General features: G+C 40.8%; 2 protein-coding genes across 4 annotated transcripts; one reads left to right on the top strand and one right to left on the bottom strand.

Annotated features, from left to right (window-relative positions):
* Positions 1–410: 410 nt before the first annotated feature.
* On the bottom strand, positions 411–7,995 carry fbxo43 (F-box protein 43). Of its 3 annotated transcripts, none has more exons than XM_088600806.1 (5): positions 7,847–7,995; positions 3,257–4,785; positions 2,085–2,190; positions 1,466–1,651; positions 411–925 (listed from the first exon to the last, which is right to left on the bottom strand). In XM_088600806.1, exons 2-5 carry the CDS (start codon positions 4,714–4,716, stop codon positions 677–679), a joined length of 2,001 nt encoding a protein of 666 aa, XP_088456932.1. In that variant the 5' UTR covers positions 4,717–4,785; positions 7,847–7,995; the 3' UTR covers positions 411–676. The 3 variants fall into 3 exon arrangements, with proteins under 3 accessions (XP_088456932.1, XP_088456934.1, XP_088456933.1); XM_088600808.1 differs by lacking the exon at positions 7,847–7,995 and adding an exon at positions 6,001–7,779; XM_088600807.1 differs by lacking the exon at positions 7,847–7,995 and adding an exon at positions 5,851–7,779.
* A 637-nt stretch (positions 7,996–8,632) lies between these two features.
* On the top strand, positions 8,633–11,455 carry polr2k (RNA polymerase II, I and III subunit K). The gene is made up of 4 exons (XM_088600809.1): positions 8,633–8,731; positions 8,969–9,040; positions 9,871–9,963; positions 11,281–11,455. The coding sequence occupies exons 2-4, from the start codon at positions 8,980–8,982 to the stop codon at positions 11,301–11,303; spliced, it is 177 nt and encodes a 58-aa protein (XP_088456935.1). The 5' UTR covers positions 8,633–8,731; positions 8,969–8,979; the 3' UTR covers positions 11,304–11,455.
* Positions 11,456–12,519: the final 1,064 nt, after the last annotated feature.

Below are 12,519 nucleotides of genomic sequence, written 5' to 3' on the forward strand. Positions count from 1 at the left end.
CCACGCAGGTAAAAGTTGATCGACCAGCAGTTAGAAACCAGAGGAGGTAATTCAGCCCATCTTGTTTAGAAAGCTGCGGTGTGGCAGGAGCTGAAAAAAAGTAGTAGCAAGACCAAAAAAAAGTCTTGGCAGGACATAAACTGTCCAACATTTAAATCTATTCCAGATTATTCTTGTAACAAGACTAGTCCTTAAACAACTTCATACATTTAATGAAAATGCTGCCAGACCAAAAGAACAAAAAGCTACTCACTAAAGAGATTTTCCAATCTACATGCAAATTAACTTATTACACAGTTAATATGACTTTTCATCTTATTCCTTAATTAGTGTTCGAGTTTCAATTGTAAAAGTCTGAATAGCTCTCAAATCACATTTTTAAAAACGTACAGGCTTAGGCAGACAATGAATTGAGACAAGTCATTAAAACCAACTTTATTAAAAGTAGTAAAAAAAGGAAGAACTGTACAGGCATGCCATTAAAACTTATATACAAAGAAACCCGTTTGCAGACTATGAAACACTCAAACCGATTAAAAGACATTAAAACACTTACTAGCTAATTTGGTTTCTATGATTCCAAGATCTGAGTACACACATTATACAGACGCATAATTTTAAAAAAGTACGATATTCTAGAAAAGCATATATACATTTAGTGCTTTTGTACAGACATTTATAATCTTTTTAAATTGCGCTTGCTCTGCGCGCTTCCTGGAAGCACCTCCTTTTTGGTTCGGCGTTTTGCAGACCGGCTGCCACACTCCTTGGACCCATGAAAGGCACTCAAGCAGTCTGTGCAAAAATGAAAGGCGCAGGCCTCCTGACTGCACACTCCCTGCTTCTTCACAGGGTGACATTTAGCAGGACGCTGGCACCTGGGACAAGGTCTTAGAGACTCATCATTAAACAGGGTCTTGGCCACCTGCAGGAAGAAAGGGGAAAGAAAAAAAGTGAGCTAATGTTTTAAGGACTTACTCAAGACCGCTTGTGTTAAAAAACAACAACACATTGACTTATTCTGATTTCATTGAATTAAATTTAAACCTTGGTTTCAATATGAAATTAGCTTGTGCAACCCACTGACAAAAACAAAGGTATGCGACTAACGTTTCTTCCAAAAACCTCTCAAGGTACTGTGGTGTTGGGTAACCGAGCCAGCAATATCCAAACAAAACATGGAGTACAACACTTGGTTGGATGGAAATCTGTATTTTCCTAGAAGTAATATACTACAACTCTCAAATGCAAGATCTGTAACAGGCAATAAAAGATACCCTCTCATATGAAAACTGTCAGCCTAGACTGAAAGTTTTGAATGTTCTGCTTTTCATGTGCCAATTTGATCGTAGAAAAAAACTTCGCAATACCCATCTGCTTAGCAACTGGACAAGCGAAATTTTAGAGAAAACGTTCAGGAACTAATACAGGAAGCCTCCTCTCTTTCCTGGCACATTCAACTCACCCTTATAAACTCATCTTGTTTACTTCCTGAATGGGCCGTGTTGCACTCAACTGGTGTGAAAGGCTGTTTGGAAGATCTAGCAGTCTGAGAACTAGGGGTCTTGGCCTGTGCTTGCACAGACTTGAGAGCAGACCGGCTCAGGAGATTCAACCTTGTTTCTGCATCTGGAACACGGACCGCGCTACCCTGTCAAAACAAAGAAGTAACTCCTTTCAGTCAGACAATTCTCATGAGGAGAGCTGGTGTCGTAGGGATTTTCTGTAAATTATATTTGGGAGTTTTTCTAAATTTCTCAAGTCACATGAAAATGTCATCATAAAGATGTTAGGAGACATTGAAAGGAGTAATAAACCATTCAGACAATTTGAGGTTATCATTAGTGCTATTGTATGGGGCTCAATTATATGAAAGTAAAAGTCCATACTCGGGCCTAGGAGGGACATCCAGCTGGGTGTTATCTTGGTTTCAATAGCCCACACAAGTCAAAGGCACAGAGTCAAGAGGGCTCTCCCTGAATGGAACCCTAGTCCATTACCAGCAATGCTAGCATCCACACAGGTTCTTGGAAATTTAATTTAAGAACTTGGAGAGTTTTAGTGAGAACTATCGATGAACATACCTCCTCAGCAGCCAATTTCAGATCTTTCAGGTATGATTTTCGTCTGCGGTGAATGATTTTGTCTTGCAAAACGATTTCATCCCAGACATCAGACACCTGGCCAAATCTGTCACAAAAAGCAAAACAATCCTCAACAAAGTACGATACATAAAATACTGTGTCAATGGCTATACACTAGTGCAGAGTATGAAATGGTTTATAGCCTCAGTCTAATTAAAAAATATTTTGTTCACAATTTATAATTTTCCACAAATCTAAATTGCAAACACTGACGAGATATTTTAAATATATGGTACATGAGGTCCCCGGTACAAGTTGGTGTTAGGGACCAGAAAGTCACAAATCATTGCCAAATGCCGTATAAAAAGGGCATTTTTCAAAGAACGGTGTAAATATTGGGGGCTTGGGACTGTAAGAGTGTGAATTTTGCCCTTGCTGCTTAAAGTGGGAGGCTTTTCCCCATAAGCAATTAAATAGTGTTGGCTTAGAGACCATAAGTTAACCAAGTATGTTTCATTTGTATCTAAACAAAAACAGTACAGAGGGTCCCATTCCAAATCCAGGTTACACTCCTAAATAATGCAACTCATAGTAAAAATATTTGGGAATTACCATCTGTAAGAAATAATGGAAATAGCTTGAGATATATTCCAACATATAGTTCAGAAATACATTTGATATATATTAAATGCATATATAACCCATAAAAACAAAGCGTCACCAGGTTCGAAAGATGTGTGGTTTCATCACAACCAAAAGTCATTCTGCGCTTCAGGGTAGATTCCCCCCCGACACACAGTTCGTGCATCTAAAGTTAGAGATCACACCTCGGTTGGTTCAGACATGCAGTGGCTGGTAGTAGGAGCTCAACTTTAATGTTTGGACACAACGATTCACAATCTAAGTCATGTGCAATAGCCTTGTCTACAAGGAGAAGACTTTTAATGAGAGATTTTGCTCTTCAACATTTTTTTTCATCTCCAGAACAAAATCCACAAATCGCCTACGTCGCCAACTTGGGCGTCTTGGAAAAACGACGCGTGGGGGGTGGGGGGGGGGGGGGAATTTCACAGAGTTCCTCAATTCATCAACAATGCAGGTATGAAACATAACGGGGTGACACATGATAGGGACACACATCTGTGACCATGGATGTGTCATTATGCACATACCTGTAAATATCTTCTGCAGAAAGCAGATTTAGTATCATTGCTAAAACATGTCTCAAGTTCCTCAGGTTGAGCTCTGCAAGGATGTCAACTTTTTCCAGTCCCATCTTCCTTCCTATTAGTCCCTCCAGAGGCATCGTAGTCTTACACGACTCAGAACCCCCAGACATTCCCAGTAAATCCTCCAAGCTGGTTTGCTCTGGCAGCCTGTTCACACTCCTCCGGCAAATTGCATGTACCATCTGGAGGGCAGGCGTTCTTGCGAAATCCTCGTGTCTTAAAGTGCTTTTATTTCTTGGCGTTTCAGTTAAAAATAATTTGTCGCCTTCCTTTGAAATAAGTGCCTTTTGTCCTCTGAACTGGGACTTTGCATCTTGAGGCGCAGAGTCCAAGTTATTGACCTCTTCCTCAGACTGGGACCCTCGCTCTCTAAGTGTCGAGAGCCTGCGATGCCGTTCCAGTCTGGACCTCCTCTTAGTTTCCGAGAGTTTGGGAGTTTCCCTTGTTCTGACTGGCTGCAGCAGTTCCTGGAATGAGCCATCATGGTCATCCAAAGAATCCTGCGACTTATCCAGACCCAGAGAGCTGAAGCCGCTATCCTCGTTGGCTGAGGCATCAAAGTTCACAATGGGGGTCAACGATGGACTGCTTAAGACCGACAAGTTCTCACTTAAGTTTGTGGCAAGACTGTGTACAGGAGTTTTAAAGTCTTCCCTCGCGGCCCCAGGAAGCTTCTCAGAACAGGGAGTCTCTAGCAATTCTGGGGCAAGATATTCATCTGGGAAACAAGAAATAATGCTTTCATCAAGATCTGCGTCTGTGCCAAGGAGCACCGGACTGGGGTATTCGCTCACTGAAGGCTGGAGGCCTGCGTTCTTTTCATCTTCAAGCGTCGAGGTTCTGTTCTGGGAGAACATGAGACGGCGTTTTCTGCAGGAAGCCGGTTCTTCAGCTTTTAAAGTGCTGGTTACTAAAGCCTCAAAGCATTTGGGGCCCGGAGAATCCAAACGCCCAAAGGAATATTCCTCTTCGATACTGGGAATGCTTGAAGATGTCAAGTCCTTGTTGCGCGATGTCCTCGCATAGCCTCCTTTCCCACCAGAGGCTGCTTTCGACATGAGCAGGCGCCTTCGTAACGAGGCATCTTTCTTGGATATTCTAGGAGTTTCACAGCTAAGGGAGGAGACGGAGTTCTCCTTCCAGCGCTCCTTCCCCGAGCTCGTGTGCGAGTCCATCAGCCTGTCGCCCTTCGCTGCATCGGAAGAGCACGCGTGGGGCAGACCCGCGTCCGACAGCCGGGATGTGCAGGGACCCGAGAGAAGCTTCCGAATGATCTCTTTCGTTTTAGCCGTCTCCATCTTTAAGGCGTCCAGTACTTCACGGCGCCCGCTGTCCCGGGAAGATCCTGGAAGGTTCCGTTTGGAGACCTGAAATAGAGCTTCGGATCCGAAGCTCTGCTCCATGGTTCAGTCAAAACCTGCTGCAGCCTCCTCAGTGTCTGGTGAACTCCAGGCACTTTCTTTTGAGATCCACTAAGAAAGAGAAAAAGTTATTATTGCATTCTAAACTGACACCTAGTATTGTTATATCCAATTCATCTTTAAGAATGCATTAATTTTTGTTTTCCGTCTTTTGAAACGACTAGAACTGCAATAGTTTTCAGTGGGTTGCAGTTTTAAATAAACATCTAAAACTAGAGAGGAACATAACTGGACCTCTTCAAGTCTAAATAGTTCTAAAACCGTTTTAGACTCCCTTGACTGCCTGAACACATTAATAAATATCTGCTAGAACAATTATATAGTTTTGTTATAATATGAGCCAATACCGTGTCAATACTTTGTAAAACTAAAGATGTATGGTACAATGAAAAACGCGTTGCACCAGTACCATTAACAGGATAGCAAAAATATAAACAATCTAGAAATACGTTTTAGAAAAGAAACGCGAAAAGCTTTCGCCAGCTGCGGCACACAGCAAAGAGGCTTGTTAAATATCATTGTACGTGTTGAATTTAACTTGCAGCCTAAAGAATTTGAAATCTTACGTCCACAAAGGGCTACGTTTAGCTATTGATTCAGTCCTCCTACAAAAGGCCGAGGGCTTTGGTCAGGGTATTCCTAAAACAGGCTGGTCAGAAAGCACTATTTAAAAGGCTAGTACTCCAGCATGGGACCAGCAAATCCTGGCAGATTGATCTGGGCAGGCTTCTATCGGATTCACACGACCGTTTCAGGACATGGCATTCGTGTAGAAATCGAGTTAGCCTTTCAAAGGGATAACGTTAAACCGCTTTCTTTACTTAGCGTTAATCGAATACTATTCTACTCGTACATAAACCTCGCACTTCGTTTAATAAATAATAATTTATTAATTATTATTAATAAAGCCTCTTGGACAGCGCCCTCTATCGTTACGTGTTAGTCAACGACGTTTCACTTAGCTGTTGCCGCCTCTATTGTCAGATTTCCAGTGAAACCGTTTAATAAAGCGGTTTCTCATGTTTAGCGAGACAATTTTTTTTAACGTTTCCCATTTCTAAAGCCGCCGGTGAACATCCTTATTCACTGCCTCAAACTCTCCACAGGACTACTCACGTTTAAATGGTCGACGTGACAGTTACCCAACATCTCCTTGTCAGCGGGTTAAAGAAATAGAAATCGTATACCAAGCCTTTAAAAAAAAAAAAAGTCGATTCATCTTAATTAAAACTGAAACGGCTACTGTATTGGAATATCCTTGCCTACCTAAAAAGAAAAACTCAGGAGAATTTGACGTCAGTCTCTCTGGTAAAGATGATTTCACTTTAGACGGTTTTAAATGTAATACCCTACCGGGGGGAAGAAGAAAATGAGTGCTCAGCTTCCTTTATGTGGGGGACGGGTTTAGGAAAGAGCTGGTCTCACAGACTGGGCTTGTTTTTTTTTCCCCCCACACCAGATGTGGCTTCGACACCGGCTATGGCAACCCGCGCTCGTGCCGGCATTGCCATGGTTATTCCCGACGCTCACGCCGCGGCTTCGGTTTGCCCTTCCCCTCCTTCCCTCGCGCACTTTCAAACTCGGCGCCCGTGCCGGCGCAGCGCGTCTCATTCGCCCGCACAAACCGGCCTCGCGGAGCGCCAAGCCAGCTGCCGGAAGTCCTCCCCCCCCGAGTGCGGCTGCGTGGTGACCATGCTGCGCAGAATTTAAATCCCCTGTCTGTCTGGGACATTTAAATCCCTAGCGTCGCTTTACTAAGGAAAAACTGACATACCCAGTAGGAAAGCGTTTTTTTGAGGTGGTTTTTTTAAACCAGTTTCCCCGAAGACCGTTTAATTAGTTTTCCACAGGTTTGAAAGTTAGCTTTTTCTTTGTTTCAATTAATGAAATTCATTTTTATTTGCTCAAGACAAAATAAGGGATACATTTCATGATCCCCTTTTCCACTTCGCAGCATCGGTCGCTCAAAAACAAGGACGACGTCGTTAAAGCCGTACTACGGGGTCGACGAGAATAGTTGATCCGATTGCGCATTTCTAGATGAGAAATTTGAATAGTAGCTTTTATCACCTCAAGATGAAGTATAAATTCCTACCTACGGGCATCTCAAGTCGAGCTATTACATCAATTCCACAAACGTTTAGCTGCATTTGGAGAAGATTTTAATTAAAGAGAGCAAACGGCAGAATTGAAGGAATACATAAAACCAGCTAGACGCACTCATTCGATTAGACCTCACACCAGATAAGAGGACTTCAGACTCGAGATCTTTCTGCTTCCTCTGCTAGTAGTTAAGTGACAGCTGCCCAAAGAAATAGAGGGGCCCAAGTCAATAACACCACGCAAAATCGGGATTTCTTATAGTAGAACAAGGCGGACGTGTAAGCGCTGGTGTTGACGAAGGCGAATTACTCGATATGTAGCGAGTGTTTATGTCTTTGAGCATGGGTGTAGGCCAGGAACAGGGCACACATTCACACAGCAGATGCACAGCTCCACACTTCCTGTTCCCTCTCCTGCCTCAGCCCGAAAACGGGGAGACAGCACAAACACAGGCACCCCAGTACAGGGAGAGTACTACTCGCGTGAAAGGGAAACACAGCTAACGTGAAAATAAATTAAACAGAACCGTACACTAGATGTTCGGATTAGAACGTAACGGCATGTGGATCTGTACTAGGTACAGGCACTACGATATTTTCCAAAACAATATTTCAGAATACTTGCATCAGATATGCCGGTTTCGAATGAGGCGTATTACACCAAACAAACCGAGCCACGAGTTGGTTTTCGAGGGCGTACCATACCGTTTTGTTGGGCCAACCCGCGGATACCGAATCTTAATTTTGCACCCGTGAGCTTTTAGTTTTTAAACCGTTTCGCCGGGGGACTTTGAATTAAGGAATGTACGTTTATTTTACCTACAGTGTTTTCGTACGGACTCACAGGAGCTCACCCCACTGGTGTGGTAACCCAAGACGGACCACCCTCTCCCACGACAGTCACAAGCTACAACCCTGTTGCTAGTGCAACCCTTTAGCGTACATTTCAGTTCTCAGCACAGTAAAACGACTGTTTTACCATTATTCGATAGAAGAAAAAGCTTACTTACAGACTTATAAACAAAGATCTCGAGGAGTGAGAGAAAATCTACGAAAGCGTCCCCATTTTCATTAAAACCCAAACATAAACTTTAAAAAAAAACCCCAGCCGAGAGCCGCCCAGCTGCACGTTCAAATTCTGTGCTCCAGCCTGCGATTGGTCGAGATGTCTCGCTCACGTTACCATACTATATGAAGTATACGTGACTCCCACACTCTACGACCGTAATTCGCACAATAAAAGAACATTTTAAATCGTGATCTATTACTTTCGCTTGTATTTCTTAAATGTTATATAAAAAACACACAAACTCCAGAGTTCATCTTATTGTTTAAAGAAAAAAACTTCTCCAGGTAAGAAATTACAAATATGACAAGCCAATGATAAGATATGTTACAGATTTAGATGTATATTCTATTCAAAATACGTTAGTAAAGTTGTGTACTTTCCAATTCTGAAATCTATTGCAACATTTTTATAAGCGTGCTTTTAGTCTTGAACGTTTTCGCATTCATTTTAATTGTCATGATCATCGGACCACAGATACAGTACCTCAGATTCATCACACAATTATTAGTACAAAAGTACAACAAAATTAACCTCCCTCAGAGGTGCTGTTTGTTTTGTGATGTAATACGAGACAAAAAAAGAGTTCACATTTCTCCCGCAAGATAAAAAATCTACATTATGACCCGAATTTTAATGTTACAAAATAAAATTCTAACTTCGATATCTCATACATAGCCCATCTTGAACTAACCAAACTAACCAATGGACAGTGAGGTCTTTGTGGTCCAATCAGGCTTTGCGTTGAATGGTAGGTCAATAGAGGAATGCGCATGTGCAGTAAGCAATCGTGGTGCGCAACTACAGTAATCTGAACGTAGTTAATTGTGTAAGTGTACGGTTTATTTTTTATGTTTTCTTCCAAAATATTCTTATGTCATCTTTGTGTCTTACCTGTTGAACGTGTATAGATTTCAACTCTTAGTAAGCTGTTTGTGTGTTGTGTAGCGTATAACCTATGTTAACTACACGTTTCCAATGTTAGATGAAACAGTGGTAGTAGGTGGCTACATAGTGATCTAAAACGAAATTTCTTTATCACGTGGTTTGTTTTTTTCTGTTTCAGTACATTACAAAATGGATTCACAGAAGGATTTGCAGCCTCCCAAACAACAGCCCATGATCTATATTTGTGGAGGTAATTCGTTGTTTTGTATGCGTGTAATGGTGGTCGTGCAAACACGTCCAGAAACGTCCAGTAGGGACACTGTTCGAGAAAATGTCTGTTCTTAGTTAAGATCTTTATCGATACATCCCTACGAAGGGTAATTACTTTTTATTAACCGAATAAACATCATCCTTTAAATCCAAATATGCCCCAAACAGTTGGTCAGGGTCTGCATTCACGCTGTATTGTGTCGTGTTGGTAGAGTGTAGAATGGTAAAAATAGAAATTAGACTCAATAAGCTGTTCCCTTAAATACTGAGTTGCACAGCATCAGTGGGATCAAAATGATTTTTTCAGACGCTCTTTGGGGGGTCTGTATTGACAGAGCCTGAAAAATACAATTATATCGTAAATACAGTACAGGGTTTTTAAGTATGTGTCTTACTCTTTTACAACACTTGTTTGTAAGTTACATTTGTTTAATTTAAAATACTTGAGCTTGACTACATTACGATGGGCATAATGAATGCTATAGTGGATTTTATTTTGACCATTTACATTAAAGTTAAAAAAAATATATAATGAGTTTTTTTAATGATTTACATTTTTTAGTGTTGTTGATGTTACTGAATGCTCAGTAGTGTGCCAATTAAACTTATTTTCCTTATCTTTTAACACCATTCCAGTGACTATTACATTTCTTATCTTTTGACTAAATTTGTGGATGTTTACAAACACAGTGTAACTGCATTTAACTTGACAAGCTTACTTTTTAGGAGTTTGTGATCCTGTGTCCAAACTCTTAAGTCTGTCATTAATCAATATGGTGCTGTTTTTCTTTTTTCCATATGTCATTTCAGAATGTCACACAGAAAATGAAATTAAAGCGAGGGACCCCATCAGATGCAGAGAGTGTGGTTACCGAATAATGTACAAGAAAAGAACAAAGAGATGTATCCTTTGGTTTGAAATGATATCAGTCAGCCTGACAGTTGAGTTCTGTAGCTAACTTTGTGCACTTGACATTTTCCTAAAGGAATACAGATCCAAACATTTTAGTATAGTATGGATTTCAACCCCTCTCAGTTCGAATAGAAATATGATCTCAGTTTTAAAAATACACCTAGGGTGATTGATTGTAATTAGGTTTATCCTTTGCAAGACAAATTGTAAAAATATTATACACTTAATTTTCATTGTGTTGCGTGAATCTAGTTTTAGTCCCATAATGTAGAGAAACATTTGTGTTGAGTCTATCATGCACATTTATCTACGGTAGATGAACTGAGAAATAGAATTTGAGTAGATTCAACTTCTTGATTTAATTTCCATGCTGATGCAACTTTTATGGATTTTTTAAGAAGAACACTATAAAATTTAAAATATAGTAAATTTCACTGAATTCATAGTATTGTATGCATTGTGCAGAAGCTTATTAGCACCACAGGGGAAAAAATTATCTTGTTTTTACGACATAATTTTTGTGTTTATAAGAGAAGTATCTCATTTATATGAGAAAATTATTGAATTGTACTGTATAATATATTGTCAATAATATTGTCCCGTGCAAAGTAGAATATTGTCGCACTCCTCTTGTTGGGAAAAAAATAATCTAAAGGAGCGAGTGTTTTGTCTTTTGTATACGTGAAGTACAGCACCGTGTCAGTAAGCATTCTTAGGTTAAAAACATATGGAAACCCGTATTTCTACTTGTCACAGAAAGGGCGAAAACAATCCGTGTATAACCTGGGAATGCTTACTGACATGTTGTATTTCATGTATACAAAAGACTCCTTTTCCCAAAAAGGGGAGTGTGACAATATTCTACTGTTGTTAATGTCAATGCTACTTTGTACAGGACACTATTATTGCATATGCAGTATAATGCAATATACAGTAATAATATGGTAGGCTACATTGTTCACAAATTAACTTGCAGTTAAAAGCAATAATTTTTTCATATAAACAAGATATTTTTTTTCTCCATGGCGTAAATAAACTTTTGTAGCATTGCTTTTGAATTGCAATCTGAAAAATCCACCTTGCAGTTCTTATGATGTGGAAAAAGTTCAGTTGCTTTCTGTTCAGTAAGAATGTTTCGTTTTGCTATAAATGTTTCACTTTGCATTGACTTAAATATATACCTTGATCTGAATATACTTTCTTCTTTATTCTAAATATGACACTTGAATATTGTGCTTTTAAACTTGAAGCAGTAACGCTGTAATCCACTTCGTGGCAGTTTCCTTCCTTGACTCTTGTGATTCCAGTGGTTGTGTTTGATGCCCGTTGAAGTTTCTCACCTGTTGGATCCCCTTTTCCCTGAGATGAGTTGTTTTAAGATTTAGTGCAAACGATCGTATTTCTGTTTTGTTTTTGTTTTTTGTTTTTCAGAAAAATGTAAATTATTGCTTACATTTGTAATAAAAAAAACTAGAAACACCATTCTGGGTTCTTTGCTGTGTCGAAGCATTGCTGTTGTTGAATGAACAACAGGTGCAGGCTTGTGGCTTGTGCAGGTCCAGAGGAGAGAGCCGTGGAATCATGACCATGCTTTGGCCTGGTCATTCAGTGGGTTCCCTCCAGCACTTTGATTAGGCAGCTTCCTAGAGATACCATGAGCAGAAGCTGTACCATTGTGGTCTGCAATTTCACAGACCTGGGTTTCTGTCCACATCTACACGGTATGTAAAAGGGTTGTTGAATTTCCATCTACTCATATTTAAACATTTTTCCCCCCAGAATGAGCACGTTTTGTATTTTGACCCAGGCATACATCTACATCATACATCTACTGTTGTCACTGTACATCTGCAGCCTGGGTTTTATGCGTCAATACAGTGGAGGAATCACCTATTAATAGCAGATGCTACTGAGTGAAAATGTTGATTGTTCTTGAAGTCTCCTACCACGTTTAAAAAAGAAATGAAAGAAGGTGGCCACTCAAAAGTGGCTCCGCTGGTAAATTAGCCAGTCCAAGCACAGGTTGGGCACCAGCGTCGCTGGTTCAATTTGATCCTGGCTGAGGTCATTCATCAACGCTGGCCAGGATTCCCCAAGCAGCAGTGCACACCAGGCTCGACAACCCCTATTGCAGGTGTGCTGTTCTGTCAGCAAGGGACGAGCCACTCTTCCGATCGGTGCTGATCCTCCAGTAGGAGGCGGTGTTGCCTAGGAAGAGTTAAGGTCAAGTGGCTCGAAGGAGGATGGGCTGGCGGAGTCAATCCGCACTTCCTCATTCTGCCCTGCGTGAGGTCAAGGGGCATGGAGCTGGGAAATGAGACATGAAAAACGTGTAATTGGCTACTCGAAATCGGGCAGGTAGGGCAGAAATAATCAGCAATTCTAATTCCGAATTAAAGAGGAAGTAAATCAGACCGGAACACTATAAAGTGTTTGATACTGCGTCATTCATACCTGTGTCATTATCGCCTTGTCCATGGATCACCCTTTCTGTAGGCTTACCCAGAAGCACAAGATTCCAGCAGGACGACACAACATCCCAATGC

Source organism: Lepisosteus platostomus, chromosome 12 (assembly GCF_059453375.1).
Source record: "Lepisosteus platostomus isolate fLepPlt1 chromosome 12, fLepPlt1.hap1, whole genome shotgun sequence".
Classification (NCBI taxonomy): Eukaryota; Metazoa; Chordata; class Actinopteri; order Semionotiformes; family Lepisosteidae; genus Lepisosteus; species Lepisosteus platostomus.